Source organism: Dromiciops gliroides, chromosome 1 (genome assembly GCF_019393635.1).
Source record: "Dromiciops gliroides isolate mDroGli1 chromosome 1, mDroGli1.pri, whole genome shotgun sequence".
Classification (NCBI taxonomy): Eukaryota; Metazoa; Chordata; class Mammalia; order Microbiotheria; family Microbiotheriidae; genus Dromiciops; species Dromiciops gliroides.
This window is the reverse complement of record NC_057861.1, coordinates 389,491,883-389,517,041: the sequence shown is the minus strand read 5'-3', so window position 1 is coordinate 389,517,041 and position 25,159 is coordinate 389,491,883. Positions and strand designations below refer to the sequence as shown.

General features: G+C 35.3%; 1 protein-coding gene across 1 annotated transcript in view; it reads right to left on the bottom strand.

The window, feature by feature from the left end:
* LOC122735808 (mannosylglucosyl-3-phosphoglycerate phosphatase-like) overlaps positions 1–25,159 on the bottom strand; it is a 76,170-nt gene that overhangs the window by 35,732 nt on the left and 15,279 nt on the right. The window contains exons 3-5 of the mRNA XM_043977602.1: positions 12,254–12,834; positions 1,887–2,034; positions 204–369 (exon numbers count right to left, since the gene is read on the bottom strand). Of these exons, the coding sequence (XP_043833537.1) occupies positions 204–369; positions 1,887–2,034; positions 12,254–12,834 (895 nt within the window). The remainder of the gene's footprint in view (positions 1–203; positions 370–1,886; positions 2,035–12,253; positions 12,835–25,159) is intronic.

The following is a 25,159-nucleotide window of genomic DNA, read 5'->3' as shown; positions in this document are numbered from 1 at the left end:
AGCTAAATTTAAATAAGCACTTTTTTCAAAGACTAGTATGTATTTAATTTTCATATATTTAATTTCATACCTAGATTAAATAATTGAAATGGAAAATTAAACCATCTCTATTTACTATTATTCATTTTAAAATAATTTACAACCCTTTTTCATTTTTATTATTCCAAATATAAGGACAACTGGCAGAAATATATTATACATACCTCCCATCAAGATCTGGATATTTGTAAACCCCATTTTCAAGTGCTTCGAGCAACTGTGCACCCGTTACTCTGACAACTAGAACAGGGTCCACTATGGGAAGAATAGCCAAAAGATCATGCAAAGTGAAATCCCCAGCTGGATGTATTCGATCAGAACGAAGAGTACCTATAATAGTTACAGTAAGAAACAATATACTTCTTGATTTGATTCTTAACAGAAAAAAAATTCAGCTCAATGACTTCATAAAGTTCAACATTTTAGATTTCTCTGTACCATATTGTCAAAAATATATTTTCCAACTATTTCTCTACTATTTCCCTCATGTTTGTCAGTTTGAGAACTAGATCTACCATAGTTATTTTAAAGAAAATTATACTTTAAAATTATCTACCAAAGTCCATTATCATTAACTACTAGGGATGAAAGGGACTTAAATCTCCAGTTTTCCCCTACTACACATAAAGCTTCCCAAACTGATAAGTTAATTCTTTTAAAATACCTCTACAGGAAGTGATTCCACAACCTTTCCAAGTATGCCATTCCAATATGCAAATAACTCTTAAAATAGGCCATTTTTCTCTGTCTCAAGCCTAAATTTCTTATGTGGGTGCTTGGAGGAAATGTGTTTGTTTGTTTTTTCATCTTTGTCTTACTTTATTTTTTTTTTATGTATGAGGTATTTTATTTTTTCCATTACATGTAAAGATTTACATGGTAGCAAGGAATTGGAAGTTGAGGGGGTGCCCATCAATTGGGGAATGGCTGGACAAGTTGTGGTATATGAATACAATGGAATACTATTGTGCTGTAAGAAATGATGAGTAGGAAGAGTTCAGAGAAACCTGGAGGGTCTTACGTGAGCTGATGATGAGTGAGATGAGCAGAACCGGAAATGTGTTTTTAAAGAGGTTGCTGTCATCAGGAAATTACAGCATTTTTCAACTCAGAGGTAATTCAGAACAGCCAAGCCATTATACAGGTTTTTGGATTACGTGATTTATTGATAACAGCATCAAAACAAGGTTAGTTCTCATTCTCTTCTAAGGTAAAAAACACGTAGAGATCCCAACTTCAACCCAGGGCCCTATGACTACACAAAGAAAATTTTATAGGACAAGCCACCTTTAGGACACAGAATAGCAGCAAAGATTCACTATTTAGCTTAAAGAAACCAACCTAGCTTTATAATTCCCTAATATCACAGTTAAGTAAAGATAATAAGACAGAAAAGCAGCTGTGTTAAAATTTCTCAGTAAACTTAGGTTTCTTAAGTTATCCAAAAGCACCTCAAAATCTAATAGTTCTCAAACAAGACTTCCATATACTGTATTCAAAAATCTACAACTTTTAGGGGAATCATAATAGTCTTTATGGAAAATATAATAAATTAAATACAAAATTCTTATTATTGGCAAAAGTCAAATCAAAGAAAAAGTGAAGTTTAAGTTTACAAATATAATAAACTACTTAATAATTCTAAATTGATACAGTTCAGCATAGCAAAAGTATAGCGAATGAAAATCTGATCCCACAAAAGTTAGAGAAAGTATTTCTGAATAGTAATTTTACATTTATTAACAGTAGTCCAAATACTACTATGAAGCTTGACAAATATATGCATTCAGTTTAAAATATATTTGAACTGTGATCAACATTTTTAAAAAGTTAAATAATAGAACCACCTGAATTAAGTAGTGCTACATCAGCACGAGTAGCTTCCAACATTGCATTAGTTACTAGATTTCCCAGGTTGCTTTCTGATCTTCTTACAGTAATTGCACGTCCATCTAATTCCATGTCAATTGGACAGAGAACTTCTTTTAACATATACTAAAAGAAGAAAAAAAAAGAGCTATCTAAAATTAACTTATTTCTTCTATTTTTCTATCAGTCTTTTTTCCTTTTAAAATAAACTATTCTCTCTCTCAAATTCAAAACAGAGCAGTTTATGTCCTTTTTACTCTCTAGATCTGAATGGTACCTAACATTGTAGCATATTCTAGAAAATTCCTAATTTGAAAGTTTGTATAGGGTAAGAAACTAAGTATACTAGTATGCTTACCAGTCTAGTGAACACAAGTTTTAGAGACTCCCATTAGATAGCAGTTTTGCTCCAGACAGGAAAAAAATGACAGGAGATCCATTTCCCAATAAGCAAATCAAAACCAAGAATGGTCCTATGAACACCTTAAGACAAAGATTAGGTTCACTGTTCTGAAAGGGTTCCAAGAACCTGAAACCAAACTGAGTTCCAGAGAACCAGGACAGAGGTGCCAGAAGTCTAGGTGAAAATCAAGAAGGCAAAATACTAGACAAAAGCACATTTTCTGGGCTTTCATCCTGGAATCTGCCCCTGGAATAGCAGAGGTATTACATTTAACTATACCAAGATGTTGACTTATCTTCCTTTCTCAGTTTTCTGATGCCAATACATGAACATTTTCATTCCTCCAATTTCATCTTTGTTGCAATCTTATATGTTTGCAATGACCTTCCCAAAAATATGCTTCTAGATTTTTATATCCCAGAATCTTGCCTAGATTTTACTGCTACCTAGCCTAGATCTCAGCAATGTCACCTAACATTTTTTCCTTTTAAATATATTATATTTCTTGTTAAATTTATTAAATATATTATTATTCTATCTCTGTTATTAGCAGAAAATCCTAGGAGAATAGACATCAAATTTCTGATTATCATGAAAGTTGATAAAGGACTAGATTTGTAGGCCAACCAATGGGCTTTTTTTTTTCGTGCCCTAACAGAGAGACCAGGATCATTTAGCTTATCAAACATCTTAAGAAAAGATAATTATTACTCAGACTTCTGACATTTAAGGTTATATTTTAATAATCCTTACTCCAAAACACTTTAAAGGAGGACAGTAATGAACATATAGAGCATTAGAAAATCAAGATAATTGTGAACCAAGGGCCAATGTAATATATATTTTTTCTTATACTATATAAAATGTTCGGACATGTGGATACTAAGGTGGGTAAAAAGTGACTATTAACATAGACATATTTAAGAATCCCTACAATGCCTTTCTACAGTATATATTGCAAGAGAGTATGTGTTATTAATACCTCAGTTATCAAGAATGGCTAGGGAAGAACCAAGTTTCCAGATAACAGGTTAATTCTGTAAGTTCTAAAAATCTTTTTAACTACTAAAGATGGAAATCTTTCTTAAATTATATACCCTCTTGCCTTATTAAACAGTGAATACTGAATATGATGAAATCTTTTTTAGATGATTCAGGGGCATCATTATGACCGATTTTGTGGTATGCAATAATACTTCTGAAGGCTACTGTCCTTTGGGGCTCTTTAATCTCACATTTAGGGGCGGCTAGGTGGCGCAGTGGATAAAGCACCGGCGCTGGATTCAGGAGTACCTGGGTTCAAATCCGGCCTCAGAAACTTGACACTTACTAGCTGTGTGACCCTGGGCAAGTCACTTAACCCCCATTGCCCCACAAAAAAAACCAAAAAACAAAAAAATCTCACATTTATCATGCTTAACTGTTATATTGTTCTTTCTCCTACCTTGGAACACTCTCTGCTTTTCTTGTTACTTCCTGTCTTTGCTGCCTATCCTTATTTCCAGCCCCTGGTACTATGTCTGCCATTTACTGACCCTTTATGTCACTGCTTTCTTCCTTTGACTTTTCCTTTTTCTTTGCTGTCATGTTCCTGCCATTTCCCAGCAAGCCATGGCACCACTGAGCTTGGGCAGTGGTGGAATTTCCCTTTATGCAATCCACTAACCAGACTCTCTTTACTTATTTTTTTAACCATCCAATGATACTCTGACATATATCACTTTTTTGTCTTTGGTTCTTCAGGTTCTCTTGTCACTACTTATGTTTAGAGTCTTTAAAAATTTCTTTCAAGTTGAGGACTATCCTGAACAATTGAGTATGTTGGACATCTCTGCCTGGTAAGTGGAATCTTATTATAAAAAGTTTAGATAGATTAAAAAAAATGAAGGACCTACATATCAATGGACTAAAAGAAATTAGGTTGAATTTAAACTGTTAGTCTGCGTATATTTAAGAATTTCTAACTTTTAAAATACTACCCACAGCATTAGTATATTATTTCCTCAGGGACTTGATGCTATTAAATAATATTATATGGGAAATATTTTTCCTTAAACTAATAAAAATGCTCAGGCCTACAAGGGTGAGTAAAGCACTCTGTAAATATGGGAAGATAAACTTTTTAAAAAGTATGTTAATCATTAAAGCTAATTTGTTTCTCCCTTAAAGAGTTATTTTATTAGTTTATTTTGATCTATACTAGAAATACCTCATTGGAAATTTACTATTTCTAAAAGTTTTTATTTATTGGAAGATGAACCATGTCAATGATAGACCTTTAGCAGGTCAAGTAAAAAGTTGATTATACTTTCATTTTTTCCTATGACATTTTGTGAAAAGGAACAAAACAGACATTGATGCTTTATAATAGTAAGTGCTCAATAAATATTTGTTGAGGGAAGTAATCATCAATTTATAGATTGAGTTAAAACCTTATTAAAACATGTCTGAGAAACTAAGAAATAACTGAAGGTAGTATGGGAACAATATTAGAAATCTTGAGTGAGTCCTAAAAACCAGAAAAGTAAACAGACCAAACAAAGTGGAAATGAAATTACTCTTTTTGTGCTTAATACTGTCTACAACTCTCTTTTTGTCCTTTGATTTTTCTATCATTTCATGTTCATAAATAAAATGTAGGTATTAAAGTGAACCATAATTTTCTATAATTATTTTTATGTAGGACAATGTATACCACTCAAGCCCTTTTATCGGGCATCATTAAGACTTCTGAGAAAAACTATTGTTATAACATGGCAATTTATATAAAATATTCAGATACCATAAATGAGTTTTTCTTCAAGTAAAAAAAAAAAGAACCATACACTTTTAGAACTTAAAAGTGATCTAAGATATCTTATCCAAATCCCTCATCTTATATATTAAGAAACTGAGTCATTAAAAGGTTAAGTGACTGCTCTAAGGAATACACAGGATTCACTAGAATCACTAGGCTAGGTACTCCTTCCATTATACCATTATAGTCACCATTATACCATGGTGACTATATATTAAACTAAAGTATAAATTATTGTATTTATAGTTGCTAATGTTATCTACTCAAAGTTTTCTAAATTTCTCCATAATAGTACACATTAAAACAGAATTCTAATCTTATCTTATGAAAACCTGTAATGGTTGATAAAAACAAGTTTACCTTCACTGATTAGGACTATAGATGAATCAGAGAAAACCTTCCACTTTTGACCTAAAAAGGGTTAGATCTAACTAACAGGACCAGAAACAAGTGTACACTTAAGCACTTCAATATTTCTTTTTAGAAAAGTAAAATTTGCCATACAATTTGATTCACATTGTCCCATAGCCATAAAAGTTCAGTTCTGTATCCACATTCCATGTTCGTACTTGGATGGGAAAGATGAACTTTCAGGTTCTCTGAAGTAAAGATACTCAGGAAGAGTTGTAGATCAAATAAAACCTAATATGATCCAGAATAAAAGGGGATTAGAATACCAGAGGTCATCTAGAACTAAGCTTCTCAAACTGTGGGCCACGACCCCATATGGGATCATGTAACTGAATGGGGGGGTCGTGAAAAATGTGACAACAGTAAAAGGTTATGTATACCTATTTTATATACCTATATACCCGGGGTTTCAAAAACTTTTCTCATGCAAAAAGGGTTCACAAGTGGAAAAAGTTTAAGAAGCCCTGGTCTGGAAAACTTAAAGGTTTTATATACAGAGTGAGCATAATGTCAAGAAGAGGTCTGACTTTTAATAACTTTTTGAAAATATTTTTTCTTTAATTTTCTCCATTTATGAGATTTTATGTTTCATATATAATATAAATTCATTTCCTATATATACTATATATGATGTTTGGGTATTGGAAATTAAAAACAAAAAATGAAGGAGTTATTAAATATTCATGACTTTTAGCCGACTCTGTACTTTCTGAACCTGTTTGGGGGCTGAAAAGAACCTGAAAGGTAAGATATCCATGTCTTAGGCGTACTTTGAAGGCATCTCAGTAATCTGAGGGAATTCCAGTGACCCTGAAGACACTATAGGATTTCAGCTCCAGATATAAGTAAAAGCAGGCAAAAACAGTTTTCTCCTGTAGTGAATCATCAAGGGAATCTTTTGAATAATCATTAAACAAAAATTAGCAGAGATTTTGGGAACCACAGAGGAGGAGAAAAGAAAATGTCTTCTTTTCTATTATTGGCTCTCTGAAATGTGGAATATGTAGAGGACATATGAGACAAAGGCTCTGAAGATGGGATGTGGCCAGATTGGAAACAGCTTTGCATGATAGACAAAGGAATTTAAACTTTACTCAGGAAGCAATACAGAGCCACTAATGATTTCTGAACAACAGAGTGAACTGAGCATATCTATGTATAAGATTGTTTTGGGAAAGAAACTGAAGGCAAGGGAGAGAGGGGCCAAAGCATCTGTCAGAATATTATGACAACCAACTGGTTGGTAACAAGGGTCAATACTGGGGTGGTAATATTGAATAGAGAAGACATATTTAAGAGATGTGGAGGTAGAATCAATAGTACTTGGTAACTAACTGGATATTAATGGTGAGGAGCCGGGAAGAGTAAATAGCCTCACGTTGACAAACATGGAAGACAGGACAAAGGTAATACAGTGAGAAATAGCAAAGTTACTCAATTTTAGACATAGTTTAAGACATTGCTAGAGCATACAGATAGAGATGCTTTATAGGAAGGTGGAGATGCAGGTAAAGAAAATAAAGTATCGAGATGAAAGGGATTTACCAACGAACTCTCCACTTTCCACCAGCAGCATTGTTTTGTTTGGACCACAGGAAACAGAATGCCCCACCCAGGATAAACTGATCACCTGAAATCTCATCATCAGTTCTGAATATTCAACACCTTCTCAGCAACTTGAGCCTCCTCTCCCCACTGATTGGGGGGCTGGAGGGTACAGCACTCAACTCCCTAAGCTTTCCTTTATAGAGGACTGGGCCTGGACTTTAATGAAAACTCTCCATTTTCCATTTGTAGCTCTGCTTGGCCTGGCTGCCACAGAATATGATGCCCCTGTGCTGGGTACCCTTGGTACTCCACTCCTTCCCCCCTTTTACTTTTCTTTTGTGTGTTTTCTTCTCCCATTAGATTATAAGCTCCTTGAGAGTTTTTGTGTAACCCCCAGTCCAAAGCTCATTGGTCTGGGACTCTCTCCTTACTGGTGGAAATGAAGGCCCAACCCAATGTGAGGGGCAAGGTAGAGTTCGCGAGAGACAGCTTCGGTTTTCAGTCTAAATCTCACCCAAGAATCTGGGGAGACATGAATGCAGATGGCAGTCTCCATCAAGTTCATATTCCTAGTTTGCTACTCTAGAGATTTCTGGGAGTATTCCCTTGGACAAGATCCAGGACCTTCACTCTTGGTTGAGCTGAGTTATCTCATTCCCAGTCTATTATGTATTCTTCAATGTAACCTCTCTGATTTCTGTTTTGTTATGATTTGGATGAATAGACTACTTTGCTACTTTCTATGTGTGTCCACTGTGGAACTGGTATTAGGTAGGGAAGGCGTCAAGCCTTGCATATAAGGTTTGGGGTCCCCTTTCCCCCTCCAAATAACAAAGAATCCAAAGTTAGATGGAACCTATTCATTTCTCCTAGATGAACAATTATTTAAAGGATCAAATAAATATACTTCCAGCTTGGTAACCCCCTCTCTCTGAGGAGAACAGGGTGACCTCTGGCCCCAACTTTCTGCTTCCTCTCTTGGCAGGAATGAAAGTCTCCTTTGGAGAAGGATGGGGGAAGTGAGGGTGGGGAAAAGAGACTAGAGATGTCTATTTGGCTTCCCTTTCAGCCAAACACAAAAACAGGTCCTGGTCATTCATGGGCCTCTCTATACATGAGTCAGTCAGTCTCAGTCTGTCTGTCTGTCTTTTTGTCTCTCTCTGTCCCTCTCCTCATCCTTATGTTTGTAGTCCTAGCACAGTGCCTGGCACATAGTAGGCATTTAATATATGTTCACTGAATTTATGGAACTGAGCCTAGTGAAATCAACTTTGAGAGAAAGAACACTTCTTAACCAACAGGAAAAGAGAACCAAATGTTCAATTAAATAATTTTTTGTTAAGAATTTACCTATTGGGGCAGCTAGGTGGTGCAGTGGATAAAACACTAGCCCTGGAGTTGGGAGTACCTGAGTTCAAATCTGGCCTCAGACACTTGACACTTACTAGCTGTGTGACCCTGGGCAAGTCACTTAACCCCCATTGTCTGCAAAAAAAAAAATCTACCTATCATCTAAAAGGCAGTATGTTAGGCACTGATGATATAAAAATAAGAATTAGAGTTCCTTCTTCTAAGAATTTACATTCTAATTGGGAGGTGACCCCTTATAATTTTTCAATACTTCAACACACCTATGATCTCACTGATGTGTTTGTTTTAGCTACTAGTACTAATCATAAACGATTTGTGCCTACTAGCCCTGAGTAATTCTTGTTTATTTATTCCACAATTTATTTATTCTTGTTTATTTTACCCCACACAGATCTTCTTCCAGGTTTTCCTCCCCATTTTTTTTCTACTCTGTGGGAATCAGAACAGCACTCTGGTTGTCAATTTGTTATCTCTTGCTTATGACTGGCCCAATTACTTTTAAGATAACACATTTCCTAAATGATATAGCTAATATCATTTCTTACACACTGGCAGGAACAGGGAAACAGTAAGGGTCCTTCCTCCTTCTCCCACCCCAAGTGTCCAAATTTTAAACAGATTTCCAGCAGTAACTCAATGGACTGGCCATACAATTGTATGCCATATCTTTAAAAAACAGGCATTTTTGATCCTTTTAATTTCTCCTATAATGTTCATGAGGCTGATTTCTTGAATAATCACGGATATCATTAAAGGGACCCTATAAATATTTTGTGGCTAGAGGCAATTGATAGAACATTATCTGTAAAAAGAAGCATCTGAAGAACCTCACCACTACAGAGCATCCCTCTTCCATTTCAAACTGAAAACCTTCTCCAAGACAATAGTGTATACCCTTGGTGAAAATACATCTCTTGTTTTATGCCTTGCTTTAATAATTAGCTGATTGATTGATACCTAATATGTGCCAGGTACTGTGCTAGGAATTGGACTTACAAAGGCAAAAATGAAACAGTCTGCTCTCAAAGAACTTACTTTCTACAACTTGTGTACTTATATACAAGCACATATATACATATATAAACACTGTAAATAGAAATAATATAAAATAAATACAAGATAATTTAGGGAAGAAGGGCACTTGCAATTGGGGGAGTTAAAAAAGATCTCATGCAAAAGCTTGAGCTGAAACGTAAATAAAGTAAGGGATTCTGTAAGGTAAAGGTGAGGCATGAGAACATTCTAAGAATGGGAGAAAAACCCATGCAAAGGCACAGAGATGGGAGACTAAATTGCCATGTGCAAGGAATGGCAAGAAGCCCAGGTTAGCAAGGCTGTATGGTGCAGGAAGGGAAATAATATATGATTGGAAAGATAGGGTAGGGCCAAGTTGTTAAAGGATTTGAAAATTTTAAAAAAGGAAAGTTTTTATTTTAACCTAGAAGCAAAAGGGATCTGCTAGAATTTAATGACAAGGAGAATGAATGAGTCAGACTTTTACTTAAGGAAGATCGTTTTAGTAGCTGTATGTCTGATGGACTGGAGTGGGGAGACACTTGAGTGAGAAAGATCAATCAAGAAGCCACTGCAACAGATAATATGGTTTGTGACTATGCAAGTAGTAGAAAGGAGATGGCTGTGAGAGATATAAAGACAGGAAGAACAAGACTTAGTGATTCAATAAACAAAGTAAGGGAGAATGAGGAATCAAAGATAATGCCAAGGTTGCAAATCTGTGAGACCAGAAGGATGATAGTGTATCCTCAACAGAAACAGGGAAGTTCACAAGAAGGGTGGGTCTGCAAGAAATATACTGAATTGTTTTTGACATGTTTAGTTTGAGATATCTAGTGAACATCCACTTTGAAAATGACCAATAGGCAGCACTTTAATAATTACTGAACCATATGCCTTCTTTCTTATCTTTATAAAAATTTTATAAGAATGGTTCATACCATTCATTTATTAAGGATATCTTTGATGAAAATATGGATAGGTAGGCTTTTGAAAATAATATTGAATTATACCTACAATGAAGAGAATGATCACTATGGTTGTATTTGACAAGTATTCTTCTAAGATCCTAATATATGCAGGACAGACTCCTTATGGAAGGATAATAATTAGAGCTGTGCTTTTCACTATCAAGTAAAAATAAGTTTACAAAAATAATCATGGCACAATATTACATTATCTTTACTTTTCCATGAAGGAATTATAAAGATTTGATTTACTATAAAGAATAATTTGTAAAAGCCTGATTATTTTCCTCATCATATTTTGATCAAGGATAACCTTCAATGCATGTTTAGAACATTCTCCAATTTTTCTAAAAATAAGAAAGTAAGCATATGATTAAGTAGCTGATATTCTCTCAATCACAGTTTGAGGGGTACCATCCATTATTTTACCACATTTTTACGTTATTGGCTCCTTATTGATGTTTCTTGTGAAACTATCTTGTGAAGCTTTCAACACTATATTACCTCCAACATGAATGTGTGAATCATGAAATATGAGAGAATTCATAAATTAGTGAATCAATTTATTAATTGACTACTATTTGCCAGGCATGTAAGCACCTGGAATACAAATACAAAAGCAAGCTAGTACCTGCTTTCAAGAAACATTCTCCTCATGACAGGAGGCCTCAATTTTCTCAAGGAAGTAGGAGATGAGTGAGGTCATCTGCTCAGAGGTGGCAGGGGTGACCTAGATGACTTGGGAGGAGAAAAGGTTTGGAATAACCAAGTCTTAAGAGCTAGAAGATCTCCAGAGTTAGAGACTCAAAATCTCTGGTAACAGCCAATTTGTATGTATTTTCCTCTTAAATTTCATTTCCCTTTGCTTGTTCTTCTGGATTTATGGAACTTACAAGCACTGCTACCATTAAGAATCTAAAGACCGAAGTCAAATTTACCTTCTCTTCTCTAAACCAATAAAGTTATTCCTTTAACTTTTGTTTGGAGAAACTATTTTCCATTTCTTTATCCTTTAGTCTTATCTTAAATCTTTAATTAGTTCACATCATGTTTAAAACATTTAGATCAAAACTGAACAAAATTATCTAAAAAGAGGTCTAAAAGAGGAAAGGCTACTTCCCCAGTTCTTGTAATGTACAAGATCATTTTGACTTTTAAAAATTTCATTATTTCAAAGATAATTTCAATTTTCCCCACATATATAATAACAACATTTAGCCTCTCTGGTCAATTACTACTACTTTCTTCAGTACTTTGCCTAGCTGGTCTTCTCAACCCTATAGCTAATGTTGGTTATCTTTTGTTTCTTGCTGTATTACTTTGCATTTGGCCCTAACAGATTTCATCCTATTTTTGGTAGAGCCATTTTTCCTATGAGATGACCCATATTGGGGTCATTTTTAATTTCACAATTCTTCTAGAGTATTAATAACTATACCTAAATTAGTATTATATGCAAAAGTGACAGGAATAGGCTTAATTTCCTTCATCTAGTGCATCAATAAAGTTAATTAACAGAATATGTATTATGACCAATTCCTGTAAGACAGCATGAAATATGACACCTAAGCCTTACGTTGATTATTTCTTAACTATTGTTTGAGAACATCCTTTAAACCCTTTAGTTAATCACTAACCTACCTATAATATAATCAGGACTTAGCTTCATAGAATTAAATTAAATTGGTATGACATGATTGTCTCTTCACAGAGCTATGTTAATTGTTAGGAATTTTATGTTCTTTGGAGTGACTGTGATTTAATTTACTTTTGAGGTTTTGTTAAGTTGATCTATGATTTCCAGGACAATATCCACCATAAAATTTTACTTACCTGTAGGTTTTGGGTATAATCTTTTACTATTGCTTTGATATGTGGATCTTCTTCTAAATGATTCAAAATGTCCAATTTCTCAAATTTATATTGAAAAGATGCACCAAAGCGTCTTATATTTATCTTTGTCAAGTTCCTAAAATCAGATCCACTTTTCACAATCCATGTGTCATTAACTTTCTTGATTCCATATTCATGGTCATGACCCCCTAGAATTAGATCTACTCCTTCAGCTTTCTGAGCAAGCCGTGTATCATTTGTCCATTTCATGTGTGTGATTGCAATGATAAGATCTGCTCCCTCTTCTTTAAGTTCTACAGATATTTGATTAGCAACTTCAACATAATCTTTATAGTTTAGATTTGATTTGCTAACTGTGGCTAATGTATCTAGCCAGTCTTCTTCCACTAGTCCCATTAAGCCAATTGCTATATTGTTCCAATTAACTATTTTTTTAACTGTGCCATGTCCAAGAGGTTCTGAAGTAAATTTGTCATATACATTGCTGAGAAACCATGGGAAATGCATTTGTCTTTTATATTCTTCCAAAATATCCACACCGAAATCAAATTCATGGTTTCCTAATAAAAAATCAACAAAAAAGACTTTAGTGACCCTTTGATAAAATGTGTATTCTAATTTCACTTTGTTAAGAAACTATAGGTCTGCAAATAATAATTAATAAAACTGAATCATGCATGGATTTTAACATACAACATATACTTTTTATGTTAAAGCCATATAGATTCTCCTTTAGGAAGCCCTCATTTGCCCCAGATGACCATAACCTAATCCCAAAGTTGGCAAGAACCTTACAAATCATAAAGTTTTGAGGTGAAAACACATGAAAAAGTTTTATGATTCAAAATGAGGAAGGATTTAAAAATATCATTTTTGAGAGCACCACTGGGTAAATAATGCTACCTTTATAAAGTGACCATTTAAGTTGTATTAAATCAATATCAATGTTCTTAACAACATAAAATTTGCCCATTTTTTTTCTTACTTAAAAAGCAATCAATAAAATGTTTTCAGTCACAATATGGGAGAGACAAAGAGATCTAAGTGCAGGTATAATGTATTGATTAAACAGTTAAAATGTATATATAGCAAATATTTATAAGTTGTCTATGGAATTATATTCAAAATTCATGCTTATAGTTTATGATTTAGAGGAGTCCTGTAGTAAATCCTTTTGTAAACTCCTGATATAGATATGGATATATACTTATATATTCATGGAATAATCAACTGTTCCTCAATTAATCTGGTTTATAAATTCAGATTGGCCCACATGCTATACACAAAGCTTCTTAAAATGTGGGTCATAACCCCATATAAGGTCACATAACTGAATGTGGGGGTTGTGAAAAATGGGTCAACAGTAAAGGTTATGTATACTTATTTTATATACTTATATACCCAGGGTTGCATAAAAATTTCTCAGGAGAAAAGGGGTCACAAGTGGAAAATGTTTAAGAAGCTCTGTGCTAAACTAGTTCCCTTGTAATGTTTTTTTTTAAAAAAAACAACAGAAGTTTGACATTGGGTCAAAGAATAAGAGTTATATAGGAAGATAAAATGTGGATGAGCTAGAGGGAATACCAATATCAATAAGCAATACTGAAATAATTCATCAATAAATATTTATCAAGAGCATACTATGTGCCAGGCACTATACTAAGCAATAGAATACAAAAAGAGGCAAAAGATATTCCCTACCCTTAAGGAGTTTACAATATAATAGGGGAGAATAAATGCAAACAAATATCTGCAAAGCAAGCTATCTACAGGATCAATAGGAAAGACTCAACAGAAATGAGGCACCAACATTAAGAGGGGTTAGAGAAGGTTTCCTTGTAGAAGGTGGGTTTTAGTATGGACTTAAAGGAAGCCAGGGAAGTCAATAGGAAGGAAGGAAGGAAGGAAGGAAGGAAGGAAGGAAGGAAGGAAGGAAGGAAGGAAGGAAGGAAGGAAGGAAGGAAGGAAGGAAGGAAGGAAGGAAGGAAGGAAGGAAGGAAGGAAGGAAGGGAGGGAGGGAGGGAGGGAGGGAGGGAGGGAGGGAGGGAGGGAAGAAAGAAGGAGAGCATTCCAAGCATGCGGGACAACCAGAGAAAGTGCCTGACGTCAAGAGATGGGAGTCTCTTGTTCATGGAACAGCCAGGAGGCCACTGTCACTGGATGAAAGAGTACATCTTGGGGAATAAAGTGTATGAAAACTGGAAAGGGTATTGAATACTAAACAGAGAATTTTGTATTTGATCCTCCAGTTGTAGGGAGTCATTGGAGTTTATTGAATAGGAGGGTTAGATACTTAGACCTTTGCTTTAAAAGCATGAGTGGTTGAAGGGAGGATGGACTTGGAATGGGGAGACACTTGAGGCAGGCAGAACCACCAAGGGACTATTGTAATAGTCCAGGCATGAGGTGATGGGTGCCTGCACTTGAGTATCAGAGTAGAGAAGGGAATATATTTGAGATATGTTGCAAAAATGAAATGCACAGGCCTTGAGTGTATCTATGTAACATAGTTCTGACTAGCATATACATATATAAATATGTATGTACACATATGTGTGTATGTGTGTGTACTCTCAGTAAGAAAGGTGAAACCAACTAATGAGAAAGAAAAATAACAAGTGAAAAATGGCCTCATTTACCTTTAAACCTAGTTGACAAAAGACAATACTGTTTGTGTTTCTGTATCACTTCACAATTTACAAAATACTTCTATTGCAACACCTATGTGGAGTATGTGGTATAAATATTATTTATTATTCCTTATTTTAAAGATGAGAAAATGGAGCTTCAGAGAGACAAAATTATTTGCCCAAGGTATATATAGTAGAACTGGAACTCAAACCAAATCCAAGTACAGTGCTCTTTTCTCTATACCACTTTGGGGGCAGCTAGGTGGCACAGTGGATAGAGCACTGGCCCTGGAGTCAGGAGGACCTGAGTTCAAATCTGACCTCAGGCACTTGACACTTACTAGCTGTGTGACCCCGGGCAAGTCACTTAACCCCAAGTGCCTCACAAAAAAGAAAGAAAGAAAGAAAAAGGTTCTCTATACCACTTTGCCTCTCATATGATGTAAACAAAACTCTGTAAATATTGGGAGGAAAAAAAGAAAATAGTATTATTAATCATAGTTGCCTGTGGCCTTTAGAGATGCCATGATTACTAAATAAATTGAAGAGTTTTAACACTGAGTCTTCTGAAACATACCTTACTTTCAAGGCTACTTCTTACAGGGACTCCTCTATGCTGACTTCTAGGGTGATAGGGCAATAATTGAGGATATCCTCACATTTTCCTACAGTATCTAAATTGGTATCTAAATAATCTAATCTTGTACACTAACATATCAATAGCAATGTAGATCTTAGGGAAAAACCAAGCACTAGAGGATACAATGCCATCTGGCCTAGCATAACTTGAAAGACCTCTAACACTCCAGCCCATTTTGCATTAGGAGAACAATTTGGAACTATGCCCAAAGAGTTATAAAACCTTTGACCTACCAATACCACTACTACGTCTATATCCAAAAGAAAGATTTAAAAACAAAGAGGAAAAGGACCTATATGTACAAAAATATTTATATCAGCTCTTTTCTGGTGGCAAAGAATTAGAAATTGAGAGGATGCCCATCAGTTGAGGAATAGCTGAACAAATTGTGGTATGTGATTATGATGGAGTAATATTGTGCTGTACAAAATGATGAGCAGGGTGCTCTCAGAAAAACTTGGAAAGACTTGCATGAACTGATGCAAACTGAAATGTACTATGTCTTTGTGCGTAGTTACTTTGTTAATAGCAATATTTTAAGATGATCAGCTGTGAATGACTTAGCTATTCTCAGCAATACAATGATCCAAGACAACTCTGAAGGACTTATGATGAAAAATGCTATCCGTCCCCAAAGAAAGAACTGATAGTGTCTGAATACACAGTGAAGCATACTTTTTAAAACTTTACTTTTCTTGAGTTTTTTGTCTGTTTTTTTTCACAGCATGACTAATATGGCAATGTTTTGCATGCCTACTATAACCTAAATCGAATTGCCAGCTTTCTCAATGAGAGCAGTGGGGAGAGGGAGAGAATTTAGAACTCAAAGTTTTTAAAATGAGTGTTAAAAATTGTTTTATATGGGAGGAAATAAAATACTAAACGATTTTTTTTTTAATTATGAGAGTTCACAAGAATCTAGAATCTCCAAAAGTAGTGGGAGCCATATAGATTCTCCTTTAGGAAGCCCTCATTTGCCCCAGATGACCATAACCTAATCCCAAAATTGGCAAGAACCTTAAAGGTCACCTATTACAGTGGTGTCAAATCTAAATAGAAAAGGACTTAGAAAACCAAAAACATTATCCATGTTGCATTATATTTTTATTTGTTTTGTTAAATATTCCCCAATTACATTTTAATCTCACCCAGTTCAATGTACTTGGGAGATTTGCAAGCTACTTATAGTTGATGGGCAAGAAGTTTGACACCACTGATTTGGTCCAACCTGAAACTATCCTCTTTACAAGACTGTCCCAAAAGTAATTACCTAGACTTTATCTGATAACTGCCAGTGAGGGGGAAATCTACTATCACCTCTGAAAACCCCATTCCAATTTTAAAGACCTCTGTGATTAAAAACATAAAAAGGTTTTATTGATATGCTATGCTTTTTCATTCCTTTCTTTTTTAAATATATCTCTCACAAACTAGCAAGATTTTTCTTGTAATAAAGATGACATAAAAAAAATTCAGCAAAACCAACATACTGAACAACATAGCCAACATTCTATACAGATCATTCCTCACCTTTCTATTGAAAGAAGGAAGAATCATTATCATTACACGATGTTCCATTTCATTTTATCATTCCATTTGTTTATAGTTATATCAGTGTATATAGGTCTCCTCATTCTTACTTTGTTCCTCATCAGTTCATATAAGTATTCCTATATTTATATGTATTTTTTTTTTTAGTGAGACAATTGGGGTTAAGTGACTTGCCCAGGGTCACACAGCTAGTAAGTGTTAAGTGTCTGAGGCCGGATTTGAACTCAGGTCCTCCTGACTCCAGGGCCAGTGCTCTATCCACTGCGCCATCTAGCTGCCCCTATATGTATTTTTAATATTCATAATTTCTTATGGCATAATTACATTATATTATATTCCCGTACCACAATTTTTGTGCCATTCCCCAATGAATAGGCATCTACTTTTTCAAGTTCTATGTAATCAAAATACATCTATTAATATTTTGGTATATACAGATCCTTTCTTTTAAAAATAAAAATTTGTTTTAGTCAGCCAAGATCCACCTTCTCCATCCTTTCATGCCAAATCTCCCTCTCCTACTCCCCAAACTAAAAACCTAAGGAAAACATAACCCACAAAAAACATATATAGTCAATCAAAACAAATGTCTACGTCCAAAAAAATTTGTCCCATTCTTCATCCTGAGTCCTTAATCTATAAACCAGTGGGTAAGATGTTTTATCATTAGTCCTCTGGAAACCTAATTTGTCATTATGCTGATAAGGGTTCAGCACAATAGAATTCCATGACATTTATATGCTATAACTTGTTTATCCATATATGAACATATATAGATATTGTAGAAATATTTTAAATGACTAACTTAATTTGGGGGGCTAATCTGACTGGAGGACTAAACTGGGGACTGTTGACTAACTGGCTATCTGACTTCATTAATTTAATATGGGCTGTTTATAAAGTTCCACCACACTGCTCCCAAACTGATAGAATAAAGATTAAGAAGCCTCTTAACCAAATAATCAAAGCAGAGTTTATTTATGAGATACTATTTCAAATTAGGAATACAGGGAAATAAAGTACAACCTGACTGCTTTCCTGAGGTCTCTTTCCACTGCATATCTTTTGCACCTGCTGTGGCTTTCCAACTTCTTGAATACAATAAGGGCCTTAGCCGCCTCCGGCCTCAGGGCATGTTACACTTTCCCTGGTTTGTAATCTTGTCAGCCCCGTCTCTCCTTTTCCGAACCGAACTCTCCTCTGTCCTTGTCCGAGCTCCCCTCTAGTCAGCCCCTCCTTGCTCCTCTAGTCCATCCTCTTCTAGTCAGTCCCCCTTCTCTCTAGTCCATCCTTGCTCCTTTTCTATCCAGTCCCCCCTCTCCCCCACATCCTCCAGTCTGTCCTTCTTTATCTAGTCCATCTCTCCGCCCCTTCCTTAGTCCGTCTCCTCCCTAGTCTAACTCCCAGGTCTATATATACCTTTTCTTCTCTCCACTCAAATCTGGGGGCTTCCTTCGCCCCCACAGACCAAGCTAATCCACCAGCCAGAGCTGCAGCTGGTGATGGGGGGGGGGTGTGCTCTCCCCCTTCACGTCCCTCAGCACAGGCTATCTTTCAGATAGCTCCGCTCAGGTCAGAGGGAGCTGGGGGCTTTTTTTTTCCCCCCAGCTGTCTGACTTGGCGCCTTGTATAGTCCACAGGGCTTTTTCTCCTCAGCTTAAGCTGAGGAGGAGGGGGAGAGACCCTAAGGGCCTAAGGCTTTCTAATCTCAGCCTAAAGGTAGGGTCCCCAAATCAAAATAAATTTCCACTATATATATATATATATATATATATGTGTGTGTGTGTGTGTGTGTGTGTGTGTGTGTGTGTGTGTATATCCTTAGAGTTCATTTTCCTTGCATTTTTCCTTCTTTTGACCAGTTCAGATTAGAGTGAGATCCAAGTATCAACTGTTCCCTCCCCCCTTGTTTGTGTAAATGTCTATTTGTGCATCCTGATTATGTGAGATAATTTCCCCTAACATTCCTTCCTCCCTTCTCCCTCCTTTGTATTTATTTTTCCCTCTCTTTGCATTCTTTTCTTAACATCAAGACATAAGAGAACCACTCCTAGGTCTCACATAGCTGAAGCTGCCCTATGAACCTTATTGATGATAGATGTTATCTATCTATATTTGACAATTTTTATCTATTCATATTTGAATGTAAACAGTTTATCATTGTTTACAAGATAAACACCATTGTACATGATCATTGTTCATTCATGCTTATCTATTTATGTTCCTTACTTCACGATTGAATCTATTTCTCTGTAACATCTAACCTTTTCTCAAAGTTCTATCCTCTGAGAACAAATGCATAAGTCTAATCTTTCTTCCAGGGTGGCAACTCTTCAAATATATAAAATACTTAATAGCTATCATGTCAAGGCTAAGTATTCTCTATCCTCCCTCATTTTTCTAACCCATCCTAGTATATCATCATCTTTATCCTAACTTCCCTCTATTGATATTCTCTAGTTTATTAAACCGTGAGGTTGTTTTTATTTTCTTAACAGAACCACATCAGTTGTAAATGTACAAGCACCAATGACTGACTAATTACATATGGAGAGCTAGAAGAGCATCAGATAATTTGGAGCCATGTTGAAAAACCATTTGGCTTCCCTCCATGTCTAATTCCAACCCGATATCCTCCTAATGTTCATGCTAAATGAATAATCTTTGAGAGTCCATTAATTTTTTCCAGTAATTTACTAACTATTCCCCTAGTGACCTAAAACAGTTAATGAAGCTTTCCAAAATAGTAGCATAGGTTCTTGGAAAATTTGGCTATCATCTATTCTTATAACATTCCTAAAAGTAGGCAGAGAGAAAGGGCAAGAATATCATTACTGTGCAAAGAATAAAGGCAAATTAACAAAATGTTTTCCTACTCAAATCATGAGACAGATAAAATTCCCAGATGAAATTTTAGAATCACAGAATCTTAAAGATGGGAGAAACCTCAGAAATCAAGCTCCTTCATTTAACAAATAAGGAAACTGAGGTCCAGAAAGCTTAAATGTCTTGCCTAAGGTTATACAACCTTCAAATTTAATTCTTAGTAATTAATAACAACAGTCAGTGATTAAAGAAAATTAAAATGGACAAAAACATATGAAACCTAAAGTAAAATTATTAACTTGCACCATATTAATTTGGAATTTGTACTAATTCAAACTTGGGATGAGGAAGAACTATAAGGAAAAACTGAAAATAGAATTAAAATTAAAACAAATCAAAACCAAAAACAGTCCCTGGAACTTAATTTTAATTGGAGGTTGGGGTAAGGTAAATGACAGGTAAATAATGTTTTTCCTCTGAGAGGGAAAAAAATTAGCAGCTAAGGGAACCATAGAAAGGCTTCCAGGAGTAGAAAGAACTTGGGCTGAATTTCAAAGGAAGTCAGAGAAGAAGAAGAAGAAGAAGAAAAAAAAAAGAGGCATAGGCAAAAGGGCAGGGCATTCCAGGCATGTGGGAGATCTTCTATAAAGGCATAGACAAGATGGAGGGTCATGTGTGAAGAAAACTACAAGGAAGTCAATGTTACTAGAAAAGAGTGTAAAATAAGAATATAGAGAAAAGTAAGACTTAAGAAGACTGAAAAGATAGGAAGGAGACAGGTTATAACGAATCCTTAATGACAAACAAATTTTTTTTCTTTGATCTGGGGATTAATAAGGAATCACTATAATTCACTGAACTTGGCCAGCCTTATATTCTAGAAAAAACACTTTGGAAGTAAAATCAAGATGGCAGAATTGAACAGCAAAATCTCCCTCCTGCCCCCAGATACCTCAAAACAGATATAAAAAAATTCATTAGACCAAAAAATAATCAGGAGAAAAAAATCACTAGTCATTTTTTCCAACCCAATTTAGCACAGGTAGACATACAGAAGTTCTGAAAGCACTGGTAATGGAGCCTAGCCATAAAAACACAAGAGTACTCCAGAACAAGGACAGGCTACCTAGCATGACAAGAAGTTCCAGATTCAGTAAAAAGGGCTTTACATTTGTACACATTTTAAAACAGGTGTCAACTGGCAGTTCTGTTGCTCATTACCCAGTTGTGAGTCACAGATCCAAGGTGGACTGAGGATGGGGATCTGTGCCTAGGGTGGCATTCCAGGCTGAGGAGAAGCTGCAGGTGTTAGACTGTGTACCAAGAGAATCAGAGGCAAGGAGCAGCTGTGTGGCTATCACCCCAGGAGCAGAGAGCAGTCTCAGTTCCAACTTCCAGTCCAGTCTGAAGCCTGCAGTATAATAAGCAGGGCAGGAATATCAGACCAAAAGAGAATCTGCAGTTCTATTACTCAATCAACAGAGCTTTCCAGATGGCTGATAGTAGCTGAGTTCAGCAGCAGTCTGCTAAAACTCCACAGGCCTCTCTCTTGCTCAGATCCAAACCAACATGAGACATGTGTAGAGCTCATACCAGGAGAGTAGTAATCAGACTTTTCCTAGGATTAGATCATTTTGGGAACACTGAAAACTGGCAGATCCCTAACCTGAGCTGTCTCTGAGATCCTGTAATAACACAAGACTCAATACTCCAAGAAAGCAACAGAAAGATTTTTGTTCCATTTGTTATTTAGGACTTCGTTATTAAATCTCCATTTAAATATGTATGTGCTTCCTGAAGTATTGCATATTGCATATATTGCATAATTGTTTATAAAAGATATAGTCAATATTTCTGCCTTTTTATATTTACTTGCTATTTCTCTGTGCTCTAAAATGTGGTCAATTTTTACTAAAGTGACATCTGCTGCTGATATTAAGACCATTTTTGTAATGAGGGAAAAGAAGGAAAGAACTGGATAATTAAAGAAAGTGAAAAAACATTAAATATATATTTTTTCAATTATCTCATTCAGAAGGCATCATAACTTTTTAACTCTAATTTCTCTAAACTTATTTACTATTATTTATTCTCCAAATTTCTCCAATTTATTTGATTCTATATTTTCCCTTTTGTTTATCATTCTGTTGATTAAAAGTGAGAGAGGTACATTAATTTCTCCCACTATTATTGTGAAACTATGTTTTTTTGCAATTCAATTAATTTTTCCTTGAAGAATTAAAATTCTATAAAATTTAGGTCCTTTAAGTTTAGAATGGATATTAGCTTATTGTCTATGGTTCCTTTAAGCATGGTGCACTTTCCTTGCAAAAGAAAATCAATCTTTTGACTGGGAAAGTTACTCTATTTTGTTTCTGCCACCCTGCCTGGTTTCAACTCCGCTAAACAAAAGTCCCCCCTTCTAGGATAAATCACTTTTAATCTCATCACTACTACAGGATAACTCAAGCCTTGATTGACACCACATCCCTCAACCTCCTCTCCCTTCTGATTAGAGACCTAGATGAGAGAATAAACTCCTCCAATACCTTCCTTTATAGAAGGCAGAAAGTTTGCTCAGCTCACTCCACTCTGCATCTGCTGCTCTGCCTTGGTTTCAACTCCACAGAACAAGATAACCTCTGGTCTCTTCCCTTTCCTGCCTCCTTTAGTGTGCTATCTCCCTCTTTAAGTTGAAAACTCTTTAAGAGCAAGGACTGTATTTCATTAATTATATCCTTAGGGCTTAGTAGGTGCTTGCTTAGTAAATGTTTATTGGATTGAATTGTACTGGGAAAAAAAAAAAAACCACAGAACAAAAATGGCTAATAGGAAGCTGAAACTCAAAAAAAGTAGGGAGATAGTAAAAGAGAACCCGGGGCGGCTAGGTGGCGCAGTGGATAAAGCACCGGCCCTGGAGTCAGGAGGACCTGAGTTCAAATCCGGCCTCAGACACTTGACACTTACTAGCTGTGTGACCCTGGGCAAGTCACTTAACCCCAATTGCCCCACAAATAAATAAACAAACAAACAAACAAATAAATAAAAAGAGAACCTAGCTGTCCCAGATTAGGGCAAGTCAACTCACTCAAACAAACTCACAAAAGAAATGAAAGATGTGACTGCTGAACCACTGAGCTTCAAAAAGTGAGGGAGAACAGAAGCATTATAGGATTACAAAAATAGAAATATTATCCAATTTTCAGGAAGTGAAAAGGAATGGAGTAAAAAACTACATACTAGTACTCCAGACAGAGATTCCTAGCAAAATTCTAGAATGTATTATTCAAGGGATGGTTAAGGAACACCTAGAAAAGTAGTAGCAAAAAAACCCATGATGGCTTCCACAAAAATAAGTCATAGCAAACTACATCTAGGTCAGGACTAGTAAAATATTTAGAGATTTTCTAATGCCCTTAATTGTTACAATTCCAAGAAAATATTTTATGTAAACTGTATTATATTAGTAAATATTTTCTTTTACATTAACTTATTTTTTCCATTAAAAAGGCATCTATCTAACCACATTGTGGTTAGTAATGCAAGTTACTAAACTGGAAAATCAGTAAAATGTTATAGATATTATTTACCCAGATTGTTTTTTTATTATTTTTTAATTAAAACAATTTACAATTCATTTTATTTTCAGTTCTGAATTCTCTCCTTCCCACCTCCCCTTCCCTCATTGAGAAAGCAAAAATAACAAAATCCATGAGAAATATGTATGGTTAAGCAAAATAAATTCCCACATTAGCCATATATATGTGTGTGTATACATACACACATACATCCACATATATATGGATATGTATACAAACATACACAAACACAGCCTCAAGCTGCACTTTGGATCCATCACTTCTCCATCTGGAAGTAGAGAGCATGTTTTATCTTGAATCCTCTGGAACTGAAGTTGGTCACTATGCTAATTAGCATTCATAAGTCTTTCAAAGTTTCTTTACAATAGCGTTTCACTGTGTAAGTTGTTCTCTTAGTTCTTGCATCATTTTGAATCACTTCATACAAATTTTCCTATGTTTTTCTAAATACATCCCCTTCATCATTTCTTATAGTAATAGAGTATGTCATCATATTCATATACCACATAGCCATTCCTCAACTGATGGGTTCCTCAGTTTCTAATTCTATGGCACCACAAAAAGAGCTGCTGTAAATATTTTTGTATATCTGCATGCTTTTCCTCTTTCTTTGATCTCTTTGGAGGATATACTTAGTGATATTGCTGGGTCAAAGGGTATGTACAGTTTAATTTGGGAGTATAGTTACAAACTGCTTTTCATTTACCTAGATTATTTAGCGAAGCATTTAATAGTCAGTCAGTCAACTAGCACCTACCATGTGCTAGGCATTGTGCTAAGCTATTCTGACAGGGAGAAAAAAATGGAAAAATTTAGGTTTAAACAGTGGTTATAATCAGATGTACTCAGACCTGGTTATGTGGCCAGACTCAAAGAGTAATCTAATGGTTTAATGTCAAGCTGGAAGGCAAGCTCCAGTGAAGTAACTCAGGAATCCTATATACTTGGACATGTGTTAAACATTTTTATCACTGACTTGGATAAAAGCATAAATGGCATGCTTATCAAATTTGTAACTGACACAAAAGTGGAAGCTTACACTCTAGATCACACAAGATAATGTTACAAGGAAGGGCTAATGTGGAAGAGGAGCCATATATCCAGAAATGACTAGAATTTCAAAACAAAAAGAATCAATGAAACAGACAGTTTTTTAAAAAGACAGTAAGAAAATCTTAAATGCAGGTATGATATATTGAGAGAATTTCCTGATCTAAGTATTTAGAAACCCTGTCCCAAAAAAATAAAAAAAAGAAAGAAAGAAAGACATCAGAATACTTTGGCATCATTTGTTCTTAATGAGTCCAAAGTATCTTCAAATATTTAAAAGGTTGTCACATGAAACCTCTTTTATCTGCTTGGTCAACCCCAGAAAACAAAATTAGTATCACTGGGTAAAAGTAATAGGAAAGGAAATTTCCAAAACAACAGAAAAACATCCAAACAACTAAAAACTTTCCATCACAAAATGGGATGACATGGGTGATAGAGAGGTCTTCAAAAAATAGCTGGCTGATCACTTGTTGGGGATGCTTCAGAGAGAATTTACACATCAGGTATGGTGTGGTTTAGATTACCTTCAAAAGCCCTTCCCACTCTAAACATCTCTAATTCTATAATAAATAAAAGGATAATTGGC